At 40.8% G+C, this 13,950-nt stretch overlaps 1 protein-coding gene across 3 annotated transcripts in view; it reads right to left on the bottom strand.

The window, feature by feature from the left end:
* LOC129700408 (phosphofurin acidic cluster sorting protein 2-like) overlaps positions 1-13,014 on the bottom strand; it is a 225,741-nt gene extending 212,727 nt beyond the window's left edge. For 2 of the 3 annotated variants that reach the window (XM_055640861.1, XM_055640860.1), the window contains exon 1: positions 12,681-13,004. In XM_055640861.1, the coding sequence (XP_055496836.1) occupies positions 12,681-12,796 (116 nt within the window). In that variant the 5' untranslated portion in view covers positions 12,797-13,004. Of the gene's footprint in view, positions 1-12,680 lie in introns of all 3 variants that reach the window. The other variant, XM_055640862.1, reaches the window with a different exon arrangement.
* Between the last annotated feature and the right edge of the window lie 936 nt (positions 13,015-13,950).

Genomic DNA, 13,950 nt, shown 5'->3' on the forward strand with positions numbered 1-13,950 from the left:
AATGTTTACCGTAACACTGGCAGTAGTATTATCTTCATCACTGAAGACTGCTGCAACTTATTCATTATCCCTACCTCTGCCTCATATTGTTTTTAAATCACTTTTCACTAGCTTTTTTAAAAACCTATAATCTGCCAATCATTTCTTATCAACATCAAAACCATTTTCTCTTACTGCTTTTAGTCAATCACCACTTTACCTTTTTGGTTCCAATTCACCTGAACCAGACTCCATTCCAACCTACAGAAAGTCGCACTTGTCCCGTTTATTTTTAGATGTTTGGATCCGTTTCATAATGATTATCACTAGATTATCACTTCTCACCAAATGCTCTGAATCATGCCCACATGCCCCACTCTGTATCTCAGAAAAAGGTTCAGCAATGCATCAGCCTTCCAGTCTGGAAACACAATCAAGAAAGATTTCTTATATATGCTACAAGTATTCTTCCAACTCTTAGCCTAATGAAAAATAGGATTTGAATTTAGCCATAAATAACTGAAGTACCACCATTATTCTATAATTTTTCAATTATAATTTTTCTACCTTTCCCTGCAAATATCCTCCATCATTTGATAATATCTGGTGGGATATTCAGTAACATAATATTGACACCTCTCATTTTACACAGTGGTTATGTTCTTGAAAAGCAGCATGCATCTCAAAAACGTGTAAATGAAACATGTTGACCATAAGGCTGCATGAAAATTGAACAGGTTAGGGGAAATCATAGGTTGGATGAGGGATGAAATGTTAGGCGGAAGATAAACAACTTGAATATTTTCATAAAGATCTTGCATTTAAGTTGAATGTCCGTAGGCATTACCCACTATGTGTAAGATTTTAACAGAAAGAGTCTTATGTTCACAATGCTGACACGACTCATCTTTCAGTTTTCACACAAGATAGTCACAGAAAATATGACCGGTAACGCACCCCTTCGTATTTGAAATAAAATTAACTAAGAGAATTTTCACATAGCCTTTGATAACATTAGGGTTTGCAGAATAATACCCAAGCACTGGTTCTAATTTGCAATTATCTTTGGCATTTTAGCACATTATTTAAAAAATACGACCTCGTAAATTAGGCTTTGGTATTAATTAAATAAGCGCATTATTCCAAAAACTCATAAATCAAACACATGTAAAACGTGAGACGGCTATACTTCTTTCATCACTCTTCCATTCTAATCAAATTTGCGCCCTCAGCTTCCTCGTGGACTTTCCAAATTATGCAGTGATTTATCTGATCAATACTTCATTAGTCAACTTCCATTCCTGCTTGAATACCTTTAAGGTTGCAAACCTCATCGACGCAACCCCCAACCCAAGTCTCAAGCGTGACAACTATATCATCGTCCTATATGATCTTGGTTCCCAGATAGACGTGGCTAACTGCTGCTCCACCACCCACCTCAAGTAGAATGTCACAGAGAACCTCAATTGTTTTACAGCAACAAGGAGGCCCAGCAAAAAAAGCTCCCAAAATAGCTACCCTGGCAAGTACCTCCAGCCCCTCCCCCCCTCCCCAACTGAACAGGAATCTATAGGCCCAACCCTAGATCACCCAGAACAGGAGTGAAAGCAAGGCATCGTCAATCCAAGAGACTATCGAACCATATAAGAAATGGTGGTCTGCCAGACAGATGATGTTTTAAATTTCCCTAAAAGTAAAGAGATGGTACAGGGCTTCATCAGCATACAGTTGACATCTGACCAACATGACTGTGATTATTATGAGGGGGAACATGTGAACGAGGAGGAGAAATAATTTCAATTAGTTTGACGGAGCAGAGTTTAGAGGAAAATAAATCAGTTAACCTTCAAAGTTGGATCCACACACTTCCAAGACTTGTTAGAAAGGCATAAACGCTACTCTCTTTCAAGAATTAAAAGGCAATTATATGCTTTCCTAAAGCAAGTAAATTTTATGTAAATATTTGACCTTATCTTCAAAATTGTCATCAAGAAACAATACTGACAATTATCGCTGCAGAGGTATGGATAAAGTTTGAGGTTTCAAATAAATAATCACCCTGCGTCTATTTTAATCAAATAGTATTCATTTACTTCAAAGCCTTTTGTAAGCACGAATACGATCAGAAACCCAAAGAGTTTGCTAAAAGTTTTGTTTATTTAAAAAAACAATAAAATCAGGAGAATGTTTTTACTTCAGAAATTAAAACAATTTCAAATGCTCCAACAAGAAATCTATCTACCTGATGTCCTAAAAGAATCTGGCATTAGTTTTCAAACATTTGCCAACTATGATTTGTCAGGTAAGAAGAATCCCAGCCTGAAACGTCACCAATCCATGGTCTCCAGATGCTGCCTGACCCGCTAGGCTGCTCCAACATTTTGTGTCCTTGTTTCTACTGATTTCTCAGATCTTGGCCAAGTAAAATTGAAAGATACATCTCTATATTAGGTAATGTGATAAAAAGACAAGCAAGCTAACCTTTCATTTTATGTTGGATTAGGATGTTTGAATGGTCAATGTGTAAAAGGCCCATGGTTATGTAACTGAAACTGTACACAAAGCTTTTAAGATTTTCAAGATATTGTGTTGCAGAATGACTAGAAGAACTTAATACAGTACTTCAGATTCCCCGAGCAAGCGAATGTGAGTGTAAAAAGATCCTCATACCATCTACAACAGCATTTTCCTTTGCTTGAAAAACATGGGCAACATTGGCAATGAGACATTAATTACTCATCCCTGAAGATCACCAGGGGACCAGCTAGTGCAGGGTTTCCTGAACAACACTAGAACAACAATAATGAACCATCTTAATTTTTACAACCAGCTAGCAACTTTCAGTTCTGGCCCTCACTCTTAGATTAGTAGATTACTGAACTAAATTCATAATTAGTTATGTTATAATTTGAATGATATGGATATACTTGCAATGTTACCCTCTAAAGTTAAGGTTGAGTATTGAACATTGCACCTGCAAGGCATTTTACTTATACCCAAATATTAAATGTTACACAGCAACTGTATATTGAAAGGAAAAATAACTGCTGCTCCTTCAGTCGGTAAATTTACAGTACAGCAACAGGCACAAAGGGTCAGGAGGCAACAAGCATAAAATTATTGCTGTGCATCAGGCGTAAAAGACATACTACATTATGTGCATTTTTTTTATTTGCACAACACAATGAATGGGTACAGCAGGAGTGCAGTAGTTAAATTACAGGTCTGGTAATCCAGAGACTCAAGCTCAAATCCTGCTGAATACAGTTAATAACCTGGAATTTTTTTAATTGGCATTAGGGACAGGCGGTAAATGCTAGCAGTGACAGAAACACCCAGATCCTAAATAGAATAATGTTGACAAAAGGTAAAATGAGGGATATTATGCACGCACAGAGCCTTAAATTATCGGTCTGCGGGATTTTCTAAATTATTTGCAGTTTCTGGCAGCAGCACTGCCTTGCTTAATTGCCTTACAGAGAAGTCAAGTCACTGATGTCCTTTCATACACAACAAATGCATTTAGGCCACCTACTCAACATCCTAAGCAAAACTTTATAAAATTCAAGTGTTAAAAGACAAATTTTGAAAGGTCAGCATTTTAGCCACCAACATATTGAGGAATGGCAGCCTACATAAGGCAATTGGAAATAGATGAAAATACAGCACATTGTTTTCCCCTCCTCCGTCTTCCAAAGTATTTCCTCCAGCATTGTTCCTACATAGATAAAAATGTGCTGAGGTTTCTTGGTGCTATGAAGAGATCAGAACATAACCCACATTCCAATATTTGGATTTCAAAAATAAAATGTTTCTACCAAAACCTTAGACACAAAGACCTGAAAGATTCCCAGTTGAAACTCCTATTCACTGAAACATGAATGTTGCTACTTTGATATGATCTCAGCCTAGTGATTTCAAGTAGCCCAGATAACAAGATGCTCATGGTAAAGACTAAATTGCTTTTGTTCATAACTGCCCGGTGACTTTGATACAAAATGATCACATGTGAACAGAATCACACACCACTGAGATTCCACTATACAGCTGCTCCTCGACCTATGATGGGGGTACGTTCCGATAAACCCATCGTAAACCGAAAATATATCGTCGAAAACGCATTTAATACATTGCAATCATGTGACCTGCGGCTCGCTGCCGTTGCCGAGTGTTTGCCATTTGTAAAGTCGAAATATCGCAAATCGAAGGATCGTAAATCGGGGAGCACCTATAGTTAAAATATACAATGGATTCAATGTCCAAATTCACACGAAAAACAGCCAGTCAGGGAAGAAACTTTCATCACCTTTGGAATTCATGCTTTACACAATTTTTCACGTGAGATAAGGTATAGATATATGGAAGCGTGCATGAATTTCCAATGTAATTCAAAAGGGAACACGGCAAGACTGCAAAATTTCAGCGATGAGGAACAAAAAGCACACCAAACAGGGCAGAAAGAGGGGAGATTTAATTGGCGTAAGAAAATAAACTGGATGGATCTATATCCCTTAAAGGGGGCAGAGCATTAAACTAACTGGTAGAAGAATTAAGGGATCAAGAAGGAACTGCAAATGCTGGAAAATCAAAGGTACACAAAAATGCTGGAGAAACTCAGCGGGTGCAGCAGCATCTATGGAGCAAAGGAAATAGGTAACGTTTCGGGCCGAAACCCTTCTTCAGATTCCGATTCCGAAGAATTAAGGGAGTTTGTTTTACTCAAATGGAGATAGGATTCTGAAACCCACACATTCAAATATACTTGCTTTGTGCACTTTTAGATTGGAAGTTGAAGGGTAAAGGGCCTGTTCCACCAGCATGCGATTGCATGCGTCTAGCACGACCAAACGTGGAGTTGTGCGGGACTGGTCCCGACATCATACTCACCAATCAGCTGGGCAGCAGGCGGGTCGACTGAATTTGGATGTCGCTCGGCGTCGGGCGGTTATGTCATTACGCAACGGCACGCCAGGCGGTGACGTCATCGCACAACGCTACGCACTAGGCATACGACGTCGAGGCGCTGCGTACGACGTCGAGGCGCTGCGTACGACGTCGAGGCGCTGCGTACGACGTCTAGGCGCTGCGTACGACGTTGAGGCGCTGCGTACGACGTCGAGGCGCTGCGTACGACCTCAATGCGGCTGCCGAGCCGACAGGTCGTTGTCGCGCAGAATTTTTGGACAGTGCCAGTTTTACGGAGCCCCGCGCAATGTCGGGACCCGCCCCGCACAACTCCATACGCCTCCGACGATCGAAGTGTGACCGGCCCCGCGAGGCCGTACAGCACAAGCGACCTCATTAGGTCGCGCTAGCCGCATGCAATTGCATGCTGGTGGGACAGGCCCTTAAGATTAGGCTCAATAGCTCTTGTTCAATCAAGGATACAGGCTGAATGGCATCCTTCTGCTTCGCAAATGTTCCACAATTCATTATAATTCCACAACCTTATCATTCATAAGGTGGGGTAGCTTATCTCGTCCCCCAACACCAGCAAGGGACTGTCGATCATCTTGACAGATGGGTGTTGTATTCCACAGCATAGACTTTGAAAGATAATCACTTTTAAAAAGAGTGTGGAGAGGTTGTCAGTGGAAAAGAATCCATGCTGTATACTGGATAATAGACTGTGTATATGGAATGTATGTATCCAAGTACAAAATGTCCCATACCAGTAGTTTATTGAAAGGCAAAAGGGTTCAATTATTCTACAAAACAGGCAAGAGCTTTCGGTACTCAAATACTATGAAACTTCAAGTCTTCGCTGCAAGTATTTGGGAAGTAGTTCCAAATAACTATATTTCAAAAGATGCCAATTGCAAAACAGCACCTATTAAAATATTTACTCTACCAGCTGCTAATTGGCACAAGGAATTGTTGTGGATAGAGTGCAATGTACTTCCTCTGAACTCATGTTGCTGCCAAATGTATTCATGACCATCTCAGAGTTTATTTAGAGGGCTATAAATTTTATTATACAACAATTTCAATTCTTAACTAACCAAGGTCATGAGCAGTAACCCTGGATCAGTGGTGTTAACTTTCAGTCTCAAGGGAAAAATCAAATTACAGGTACCATCTTTCAAAAGCAACACTTAATCAAAGCTCTGACTGTCCTCTCCGAAACAGAAGATCATGTGGCATTCAAACGCAATCTGGTCAATACTTATCACACACAAAAACTGATTATTTAAGTCTTTTTCAGAGATGGTGCTAATCTGCAAATTGGCTGCTACCATAAAAGTACTTCTTAGGAAAGTACTGAATTGCCTGCAGAGCACTCTGTGGTTGGGAAAAGTACAATAAACAACAGAGTTCTTTTTCATTTTGGCTCCTCATTTTAATTTTTTTGTTGTTTTGGCTAAAGGAAGCATAAAAGTTTAATGTTAACAATAGATTATACTTTGGTTATTTGTTCCATATATTCTGCAATTCCGAGTCTCAGATCAGGTTTCGGGTCCTAAGTGGTAAAGTTTTACAGATATTGCTAACTTAATAATAAACTCCAAAACTGATGGTAGAGCCAAAAAGGACATATTCCATTTAAACTAAAAGAACCCTGGAAAAAGGTCATGCAATTTGTTCCAACAAATCATTGATTGAAGTAAGTTCATCTTACCATTAATAACGTTAAAAGCGCATATGGCCTTTCTTTGAATATATAGTCTTTCATAAAATGCAGATAGTAAATGGATAGATGATTTTTCTAGCAATTATTTTTACAAAAGAGTGGAAAGGTTTTGGTGTGAATTACAGAAGGCTGCACAATGGCCAAAGGTTGCAATAAAAACAGAAATGATTGAACTATTGAGCAAGTCAGTCAGTATCTGTGGAAAGAGAAATGGTCTAGAACCCAGTTGCTGCCTTATAGCGCTTGCAGCACAAGAGACCCGGGTACGATCCAGACGATGGATGCTGTCTGTACGTTCTGCCAGTGACCAAGTGGGTTTTCTCCGAGATCTTCAGTTTCCTCCCACACTACAAAGACATACAGATATGTAGGTCAATTGGCTTGGTGTATGTCTAAATTGTCCCTAGTGTGTGTAGGATAGTGTTAATGTGCAGAGATCGCTGGTCGGCGTGAACTTGGTGGGCCGAAGGACCTGTTTCCGGGCTGTATCTCTCTAAACTAAAACTAAACCCTTCATCAGAACTGGGAGAGAGAAAACAAGTTAGTGTTCAACAGTAGAGAATGTTGGGGAGGCATGGATAAAACAAAGGCTTTACATGGTAATTTAGTTGTAGATTATGCATCTTTATCTTTGTAATGTGTTGCAATGTGTAATGCTGCAAAATATACCTTACATGCTATACTGCACAAATAGAGAAACAAAACCAGGGCAAATGATGACACAAAAATGCCAGATACGATTTTGAGGGAAGGAAAGAGAAAGTTATCTAAAGTTGGAGATTTTTTTCAAACGCCAAAGGCTGGAACATACCTAGACAGATGAGATGCTGTTGCTCAAACTTGCATCGACCCTTGTTGTAACAGTGCATGAGGCAACTGACAAATGAAACCGAGCGAGAGTGGAATGGTGAAAAAGTGGCAGGTAACTGACTCACTGACGGCGCCAGTCAAAATATAATGGAGACTGGCACTGTTTCTAAGACACTTTCAGTTGTAATGTTAAACCAATGCCCCATCTGTCCTCTCAGGTGGGTCTAAAATGTCCCACAGCACAATCTGAAGTACAACAAGGAATATTTGTCCTCATTTATCACTATAATGTGATCTTATTGTGCATCATGAAACCTTGCTACATGCAAATTATCTGATGTGTTTTCCCACAGTACAAAAGTGCCGAAAGTTCAAAACTAATTCTTCTGCTGTGTACCACTTGAGCAAACCGTGAGATTATTATTTAAATGCAAGTCCCTCCCTGTTTACTGGAATTATTGGATTACTTCTGGATACTGCTCATGGGAACTAAAAACTCTTAAACTTCTCTGCTGTGTTTGTTATATTATGAAAACTGATCACATAATTTGAAGAGAAACATCCACCCTGCCCCAAAATAAAAGGAAATGTGCTAAAGCTTTACAAACTGAAAACAATTATTTGGTGAACTCTGTACTAATGCCATCTAAAAAACAAAAACAATAAAATTATAGCTTCCCTAGCAGTTGGCTTCCCTACATTGTACATCCTGTGAATCCTGTCTTTGCTCTCTGCAATAACTAAAATCCAGTTTAAAACTCTGAGCCGCAATTATTTGGGATTTAATCATTAAGGGGGTGTCAAGACCAACAATTATCTCATATAGCAACGTTAGCAGTAGAAAAACAGAAAAATGCTATTCAGCTCTGAATCTAACCTGACATTCAGTTAGATCATGGTTGCTCTACATCTCCACTCAATTTACTCAAGTAAGGTCCATATCCAACACAAGCCTGACGTCCTCAATATCTAGAGCTAAAAGTGGAATAAAAATTCCCCCACTGAATCAAAAATAGCTCAGAGACTGCAAGCAGCTGAATAAAAAAAACTTTACTAAATACAATGGTTCCATAAAAAAAACAGCAAGCTTTAGTTTATTCATAATTGTGGAATTGGACAAACTGTGTTCAATGCAAGTGTTTATTAATGACACTGCAAGAATTACCTGATTTTCAGAGGACTGTAATACTATTACTAGAGCAAAACAAAATAAGTGCATGACAAAATAACATGCATTTGAGCAAAACATTGAACCATCAAATCAATTCAGCAATGCCACTGAAGTGTCAGTCTATATTATTTATTCAAGCTATAGACCATGGCCTGAAAACACAAGGACTCAAAATGTCACAGAACATACATTCAAATCTTAAAACATGTATTCACTGTGCATACTAGTTGTCAGACACTAATTCATAATTTTTTACTGCTGGGTACTAATGGTTGAATACAAGAGGAAAGCATCTCGTCCATGTTCTTTCATTGATTCATAAAGGAAAATTAATTACATTTAAAATAAAACACAAGAACAATTGCAGCTTAATGCAGATCCCAGTATTTTAGCTACTGCACCTTAACATCATGCTGGACCAGATGGAGTGTAGGGCCATAGTTACATTTCTGTTGGAGAGAAATCCACACTGATCAATTTTGTTTCCTTTATGATTCCATGAAAGAACATGGATGAGATACTTTGTCTTATATTCAAAAATCAGTACCCAGCAGTAAAATTGTACAAATTAGCTTGAATGAATAATCTAATCTGACAATTCAGAGGCACTGCTGAATTGCTTAAGTGCCATCTTTAAGCAATCCATGTTTATTCAGCCGATCATAGATCTCAGCATTTGAATGCCTATCTGTCTCTCGATAAAATACAAATTCTGAAGTCACTTAGCATTTCCTATTTGATCAGAACTGGTTTATGCATGAAATGGTTCTCCACGCCCACAAATGCAATATTATTTCCCCACAATGTATTAAAGAATGTGAAAACTTTCTTCTGCCATATAAAAACTACTCTGCCATATAAAAACCTGATTATAGAAATACAGCCACTGCATTTTTGAACATGCGCTGCCAAGAAATTTGCAATTATTGCTCAGTTTATTACTGAAATCTTCAGCTTCTTTCTTGGGGTAACCTCAAAAATTAAACTTGGTTAAAGTTTAGTTCGTGTGATAGAGTCACACAGCACAGAAACCGTCCTTCGGCTCAACTTGTCCATGCCAAACAAGATGCCCCATCTATGTTCCATATATCACCACCCTCTGTGAGAAATATTTGCTCCTATCAAATCTTTTTCCTCTCATCCTAAACCTATGTCCTCTGGTTCCAGATTCCCCTATTCTGGGTAAAAGATTAAGCATTCACCCTATCTATTCCCCTCATGATTGTATGCACCTCTAAGATCAACCCTCATTCTCCTGTGCTAAGGAATCCTTTCAAATGATTGTCAAACACCTTTCCTATAGCAGGTGACCAAACTGAACAATACTCTAAATGCAGTCTCACCAGCATATTGTACAACTGTAATAACAATACAACCTCTATGCTCAATAATCTGAATGATGAAGGCCAATGTACCGAAAACCTTTCTTGACCACCCTATCTACTTTTTATGTGCCTGTATGCCTAGTTCTCTCTTTTCTACAATACTCTCCAGACCCTACCATACACTGTGCAGGTTCTGCGCTCGTTTGACATCCTAAATTGCAACACCTCACACTTATCTGCATTAAACTCCATTAGACATTCCTCAGCCCACTCTCCCCGTTGATCAAGATCCTGCTGTAATTTTTGAACAATCTTCACTATCTACAGTACCATCCATGTTAATGTCCCCTGAAAATGTACGAATCACACCTAGTACATTTGCATCTTGCATCAAGATGTACCCTTTTTCATAAAATCTAACAATAACTAGCAGATCAACAACATCACAAACAGCCTCATTTACTTTGGACATAATACTTAGAATGAAGAATTTCTCACTAATCACTGCAATCAGAGCTACATCCCTTACCAACGTTTACAAAACTATCAACATTTCTCAGTGATCAAATATTGAACAGTGCCCAGAATCAGCTGGTATTGATAAGCAGATACCTCAACATGTTGTATTTGGAATGGCCAGGTAGGATCTCTTGGACTAGCTGCAGGGTGCTTTGATGTCTCTGCTATCACTGACGTCTAGTTAGTCACTGTAGACGTTTCCTGTTGGAATTGGTCTGGATGTTGTCCGATATCTGATGATTCCTTCACTTAGACAAACCAGAATCACATTTGATTGCAATTCCCCAACACTTGCTGTGAAAGATAAATCATTACAGTATGATACTAAAGAGCAACCAATGTTTGTGGGGATCAATGCCAGGCATGGAGTCTATTTCTGAAGAGATAATTGGCAGAAAATAATTGAGAAAACCCCATAGTTTGCAATCTCCCAGGCAGTTTCTTCAAAATACAGATGTGCAAAAACCATCAAGTTATTTACTTTGCATTTTACAACACCAAGCAAGGCTCCACTCCATTCTAAGTTTCTTTTTTTTGTGGCAGATGCATGCGCAGGTTTTCCTAGTTAATTCTACTTTTACCTGCCATAAATCATAAGAAGGTTCCCAGGATACAAGGGTCTGAGCTAGTGGAAGAGATTAGGCTAGGACTTTAATCCCTGAAGCGTAAGATCTTAGAGAAGAGTACAAAATCATGAGGGAATAGATAGGGTTAGTATATTGTATTTTACTTAGGATAGGGGAATCTAGATTGCATTCCTAAATGTTTAAGTTTAAGATGAAAGGGAAAGATTTAATAGAAAACTGAAGGATAACTTTTTCACACAGGTGTATGGAATGAGCTACCAGAGAAAGTGGTTTGAGGCAGGTACAATAACAGCACTTAAAAAAAACAGTTGGACAGGTTCATGTATAGGAAAGGTTTAGAGGAACATGGGCTAAAAACAGGTGGAACTAGCTTAGATGGACCACCTTGGTCGATATGGACAACTTGGGCCAATGGGACTGTTTCCATGCTGTCTGACTCAATTACTCGAAACACTGTACGTCTCCAATATATTAAAAGGCATTGGAGATCTAATGTTATAATGAGCAATTGTCCCGTCTAAATATCTAAATAGAGAGATTTTGAAATCTCATAACATTTATTATTTTATTAGATCTGATGTGTGCATAAAATGGTTCTCAATTTTTTTCAAGATTATACACAATTCAATATGTAGTACTTTGCCAAACCAAAATGTCAACCATTTGGCTGCCAGTAAATATGTTACTCAATTGCTTTTACGGTTAGGTTGGGGGGGGGGGGTGAGAAAAAAGAAGTAGTCAATGAAACCACGAGCGCAAATTGTTCACATACTCTCCCTTCAGCACTTCTTGTTCCAGTTGTACATAGGTTAAAATTTTACTTCATCCCTGTAACTAACATGCCAGAATAGCCCTTTGCGCTTCTTAATTGTGACTAACATGCTAAGTAGCCCTTTGGAAAGAAAGCAAATTGTTACTAAATAATTAACCAACCGAAAGTAACAAACTCTGTTATTATACAACAATTACAGGTTACAGGCATTCCAAAACTATTGTTTAATACACCAGAAAAATAAGTGTCAAGGTCCATTTAAGACAACATTTTAAGACAGCGTTTTTTAAATCTTCCGCATTGTTAACTATAGTTATAACGCCGCAACGATCAGGTGGTTAGTGGTTCATTCTTCTTTATAATTGTTTTTAAATACCGGAACATTGAGTGAATATCCCTAGCCAATGCCGGGTGTAAGCATTCATTTAAATCTGTGTGCTGTTGCAAATTACAAGCTTCCCAGTTGTAGATCATACCTCTATCAAAATCCACAACTTTTCAAACAATGAAGATTTGCAAAGAACGTGCATAAAAAAAACATTCTAATGCATCAATTCCAATCGTAGAGACGCCACATCGCGCCTTGTCCCTTCTCTCGCTTCCATCACTACCAAGCAGAGGTGTTCTCACTCCCCCATTTACGCCGGCAATGCCTCACCTCCCTGTCAGGCTTGCCACCTTGTGCCAACTAGTCGCACCCTGCCCTAATTCTGCACATCTTCCCAATGCTGCATCAGCCCTGCGGGCAATGATTCTGACACACTTGCTCCTCCAATCTTTAACGATACACATAAGCATTGCAGCCCCAGCTGCAGCCCAGTGGCAGCTTTTAACCCGCGGGCGCCCTGCCAGCCAGCCAGCCGTGCCCACGGCGTTTACCCTGTACCTGGGTATACAGCTGGACGAGGAGCCGTCTATCTCCCAGGTGGCAAAGAGGTTCATAGGCACGGGTTTGTTGAGACCGGACGAGCCGGTGAAGCTGAGTCTCCCTTTCTCGGCCATGCTGAGTGAGTGAGTGAGTAAGTGAGTGAGCCAGTCAGCGGTCGGTGTGCATGCTACGCCTGGTACCGCTATCCGAGCGCCTTCCCCCTCAAGCCGCTCCCGACTCGTCCGCTGCGGCGCCGGGCAACCCACCGGATGCGCATCACCGGGCGGGGGCGGGTCGCGTGCGTCCCCGACTTACAGCGCGTCCGCCGTTTGTGCCGGCTCTTCCCTCCGCACGCGCCGCCGCCGTTAGCTCCAGCCCCGCCCCCACTCGCGCCTCGCCTCACGCCCCCGCGTGCTGAGCCGGGCCGGGCCTGACACCGGCAGACCGTTAACGGCCAGCGGAATCGGACCCGCCAGCGACCCCCCCCCCTCGCCGACTTCCCAACTTCACCCGCAGCGGGAGCAATCCCAGGGCCCGATTTAGATTAAGAGAAGCCCTAAACTATTTCACTTGTGAGGCCCCCCCTCTCCCAATCCCCCACCCCCACGACTAGAGGACCAAGACTACCCGACAGTGACAGTGTGACACTTTTAGATCCTACTGTATGTTGTCATTAAACAGTTGATTTTAAAATACATATTGGATTCACCGCGGAGCGGGTGATGCCTTACCTGAAGCTGTGGAGTGTTGGGCCTGCTGCTTCAACATCGTGGAGCTGTGGTTTGCGGAGCTCCCAGCCTAGGGCCGCGCTGATTTTAACATCGTGGATCCCTTTGCCGAGGGCTGCCAGCGTGAATCTCCACCCAGCTCAGCCTGTGGACTTCGGGAGCCGCGGTCTCCGGTAGGATGTGGCCGATTCGGAAGTCCCATAGTTGGGAAATATTTCTTTAAGAATTGTTCCTTATTGACAATTATATTGCAAAACGTGAATCAAATCTGCTTGAAAAAGGCTAACTTATAACTAAACAAACAGGTTCACTTCTTAATAAACAGAAAACTCACAAAGCAGTTTGGTAGACCAATTCAAAACTTTACAAATTATCTCTAGTATCTTTGGTGGAAACTTCAGGCCCGGTGCTGAGTCCAGGCTGCAGGTAAGGCGACGGCTGCGGGCTGCTGGAGGGCGGTGGAGTGGCGAGGGTCGGCCGGCAAAGCTTGGGAGGTCCCGGTGGGCGGATGGTCAGTGGCACAGCGAGGTTCGACGGGTCCGGTGCGGCGGCGAGATGGG

The sequence above is a fragment of the Leucoraja erinacea genome, chromosome 9 (assembly GCF_028641065.1).
Source record: "Leucoraja erinacea ecotype New England chromosome 9, Leri_hhj_1, whole genome shotgun sequence".
NCBI lineage: Eukaryota > Metazoa > Chordata > Chondrichthyes > Rajiformes > Rajidae > Leucoraja > Leucoraja erinaceus.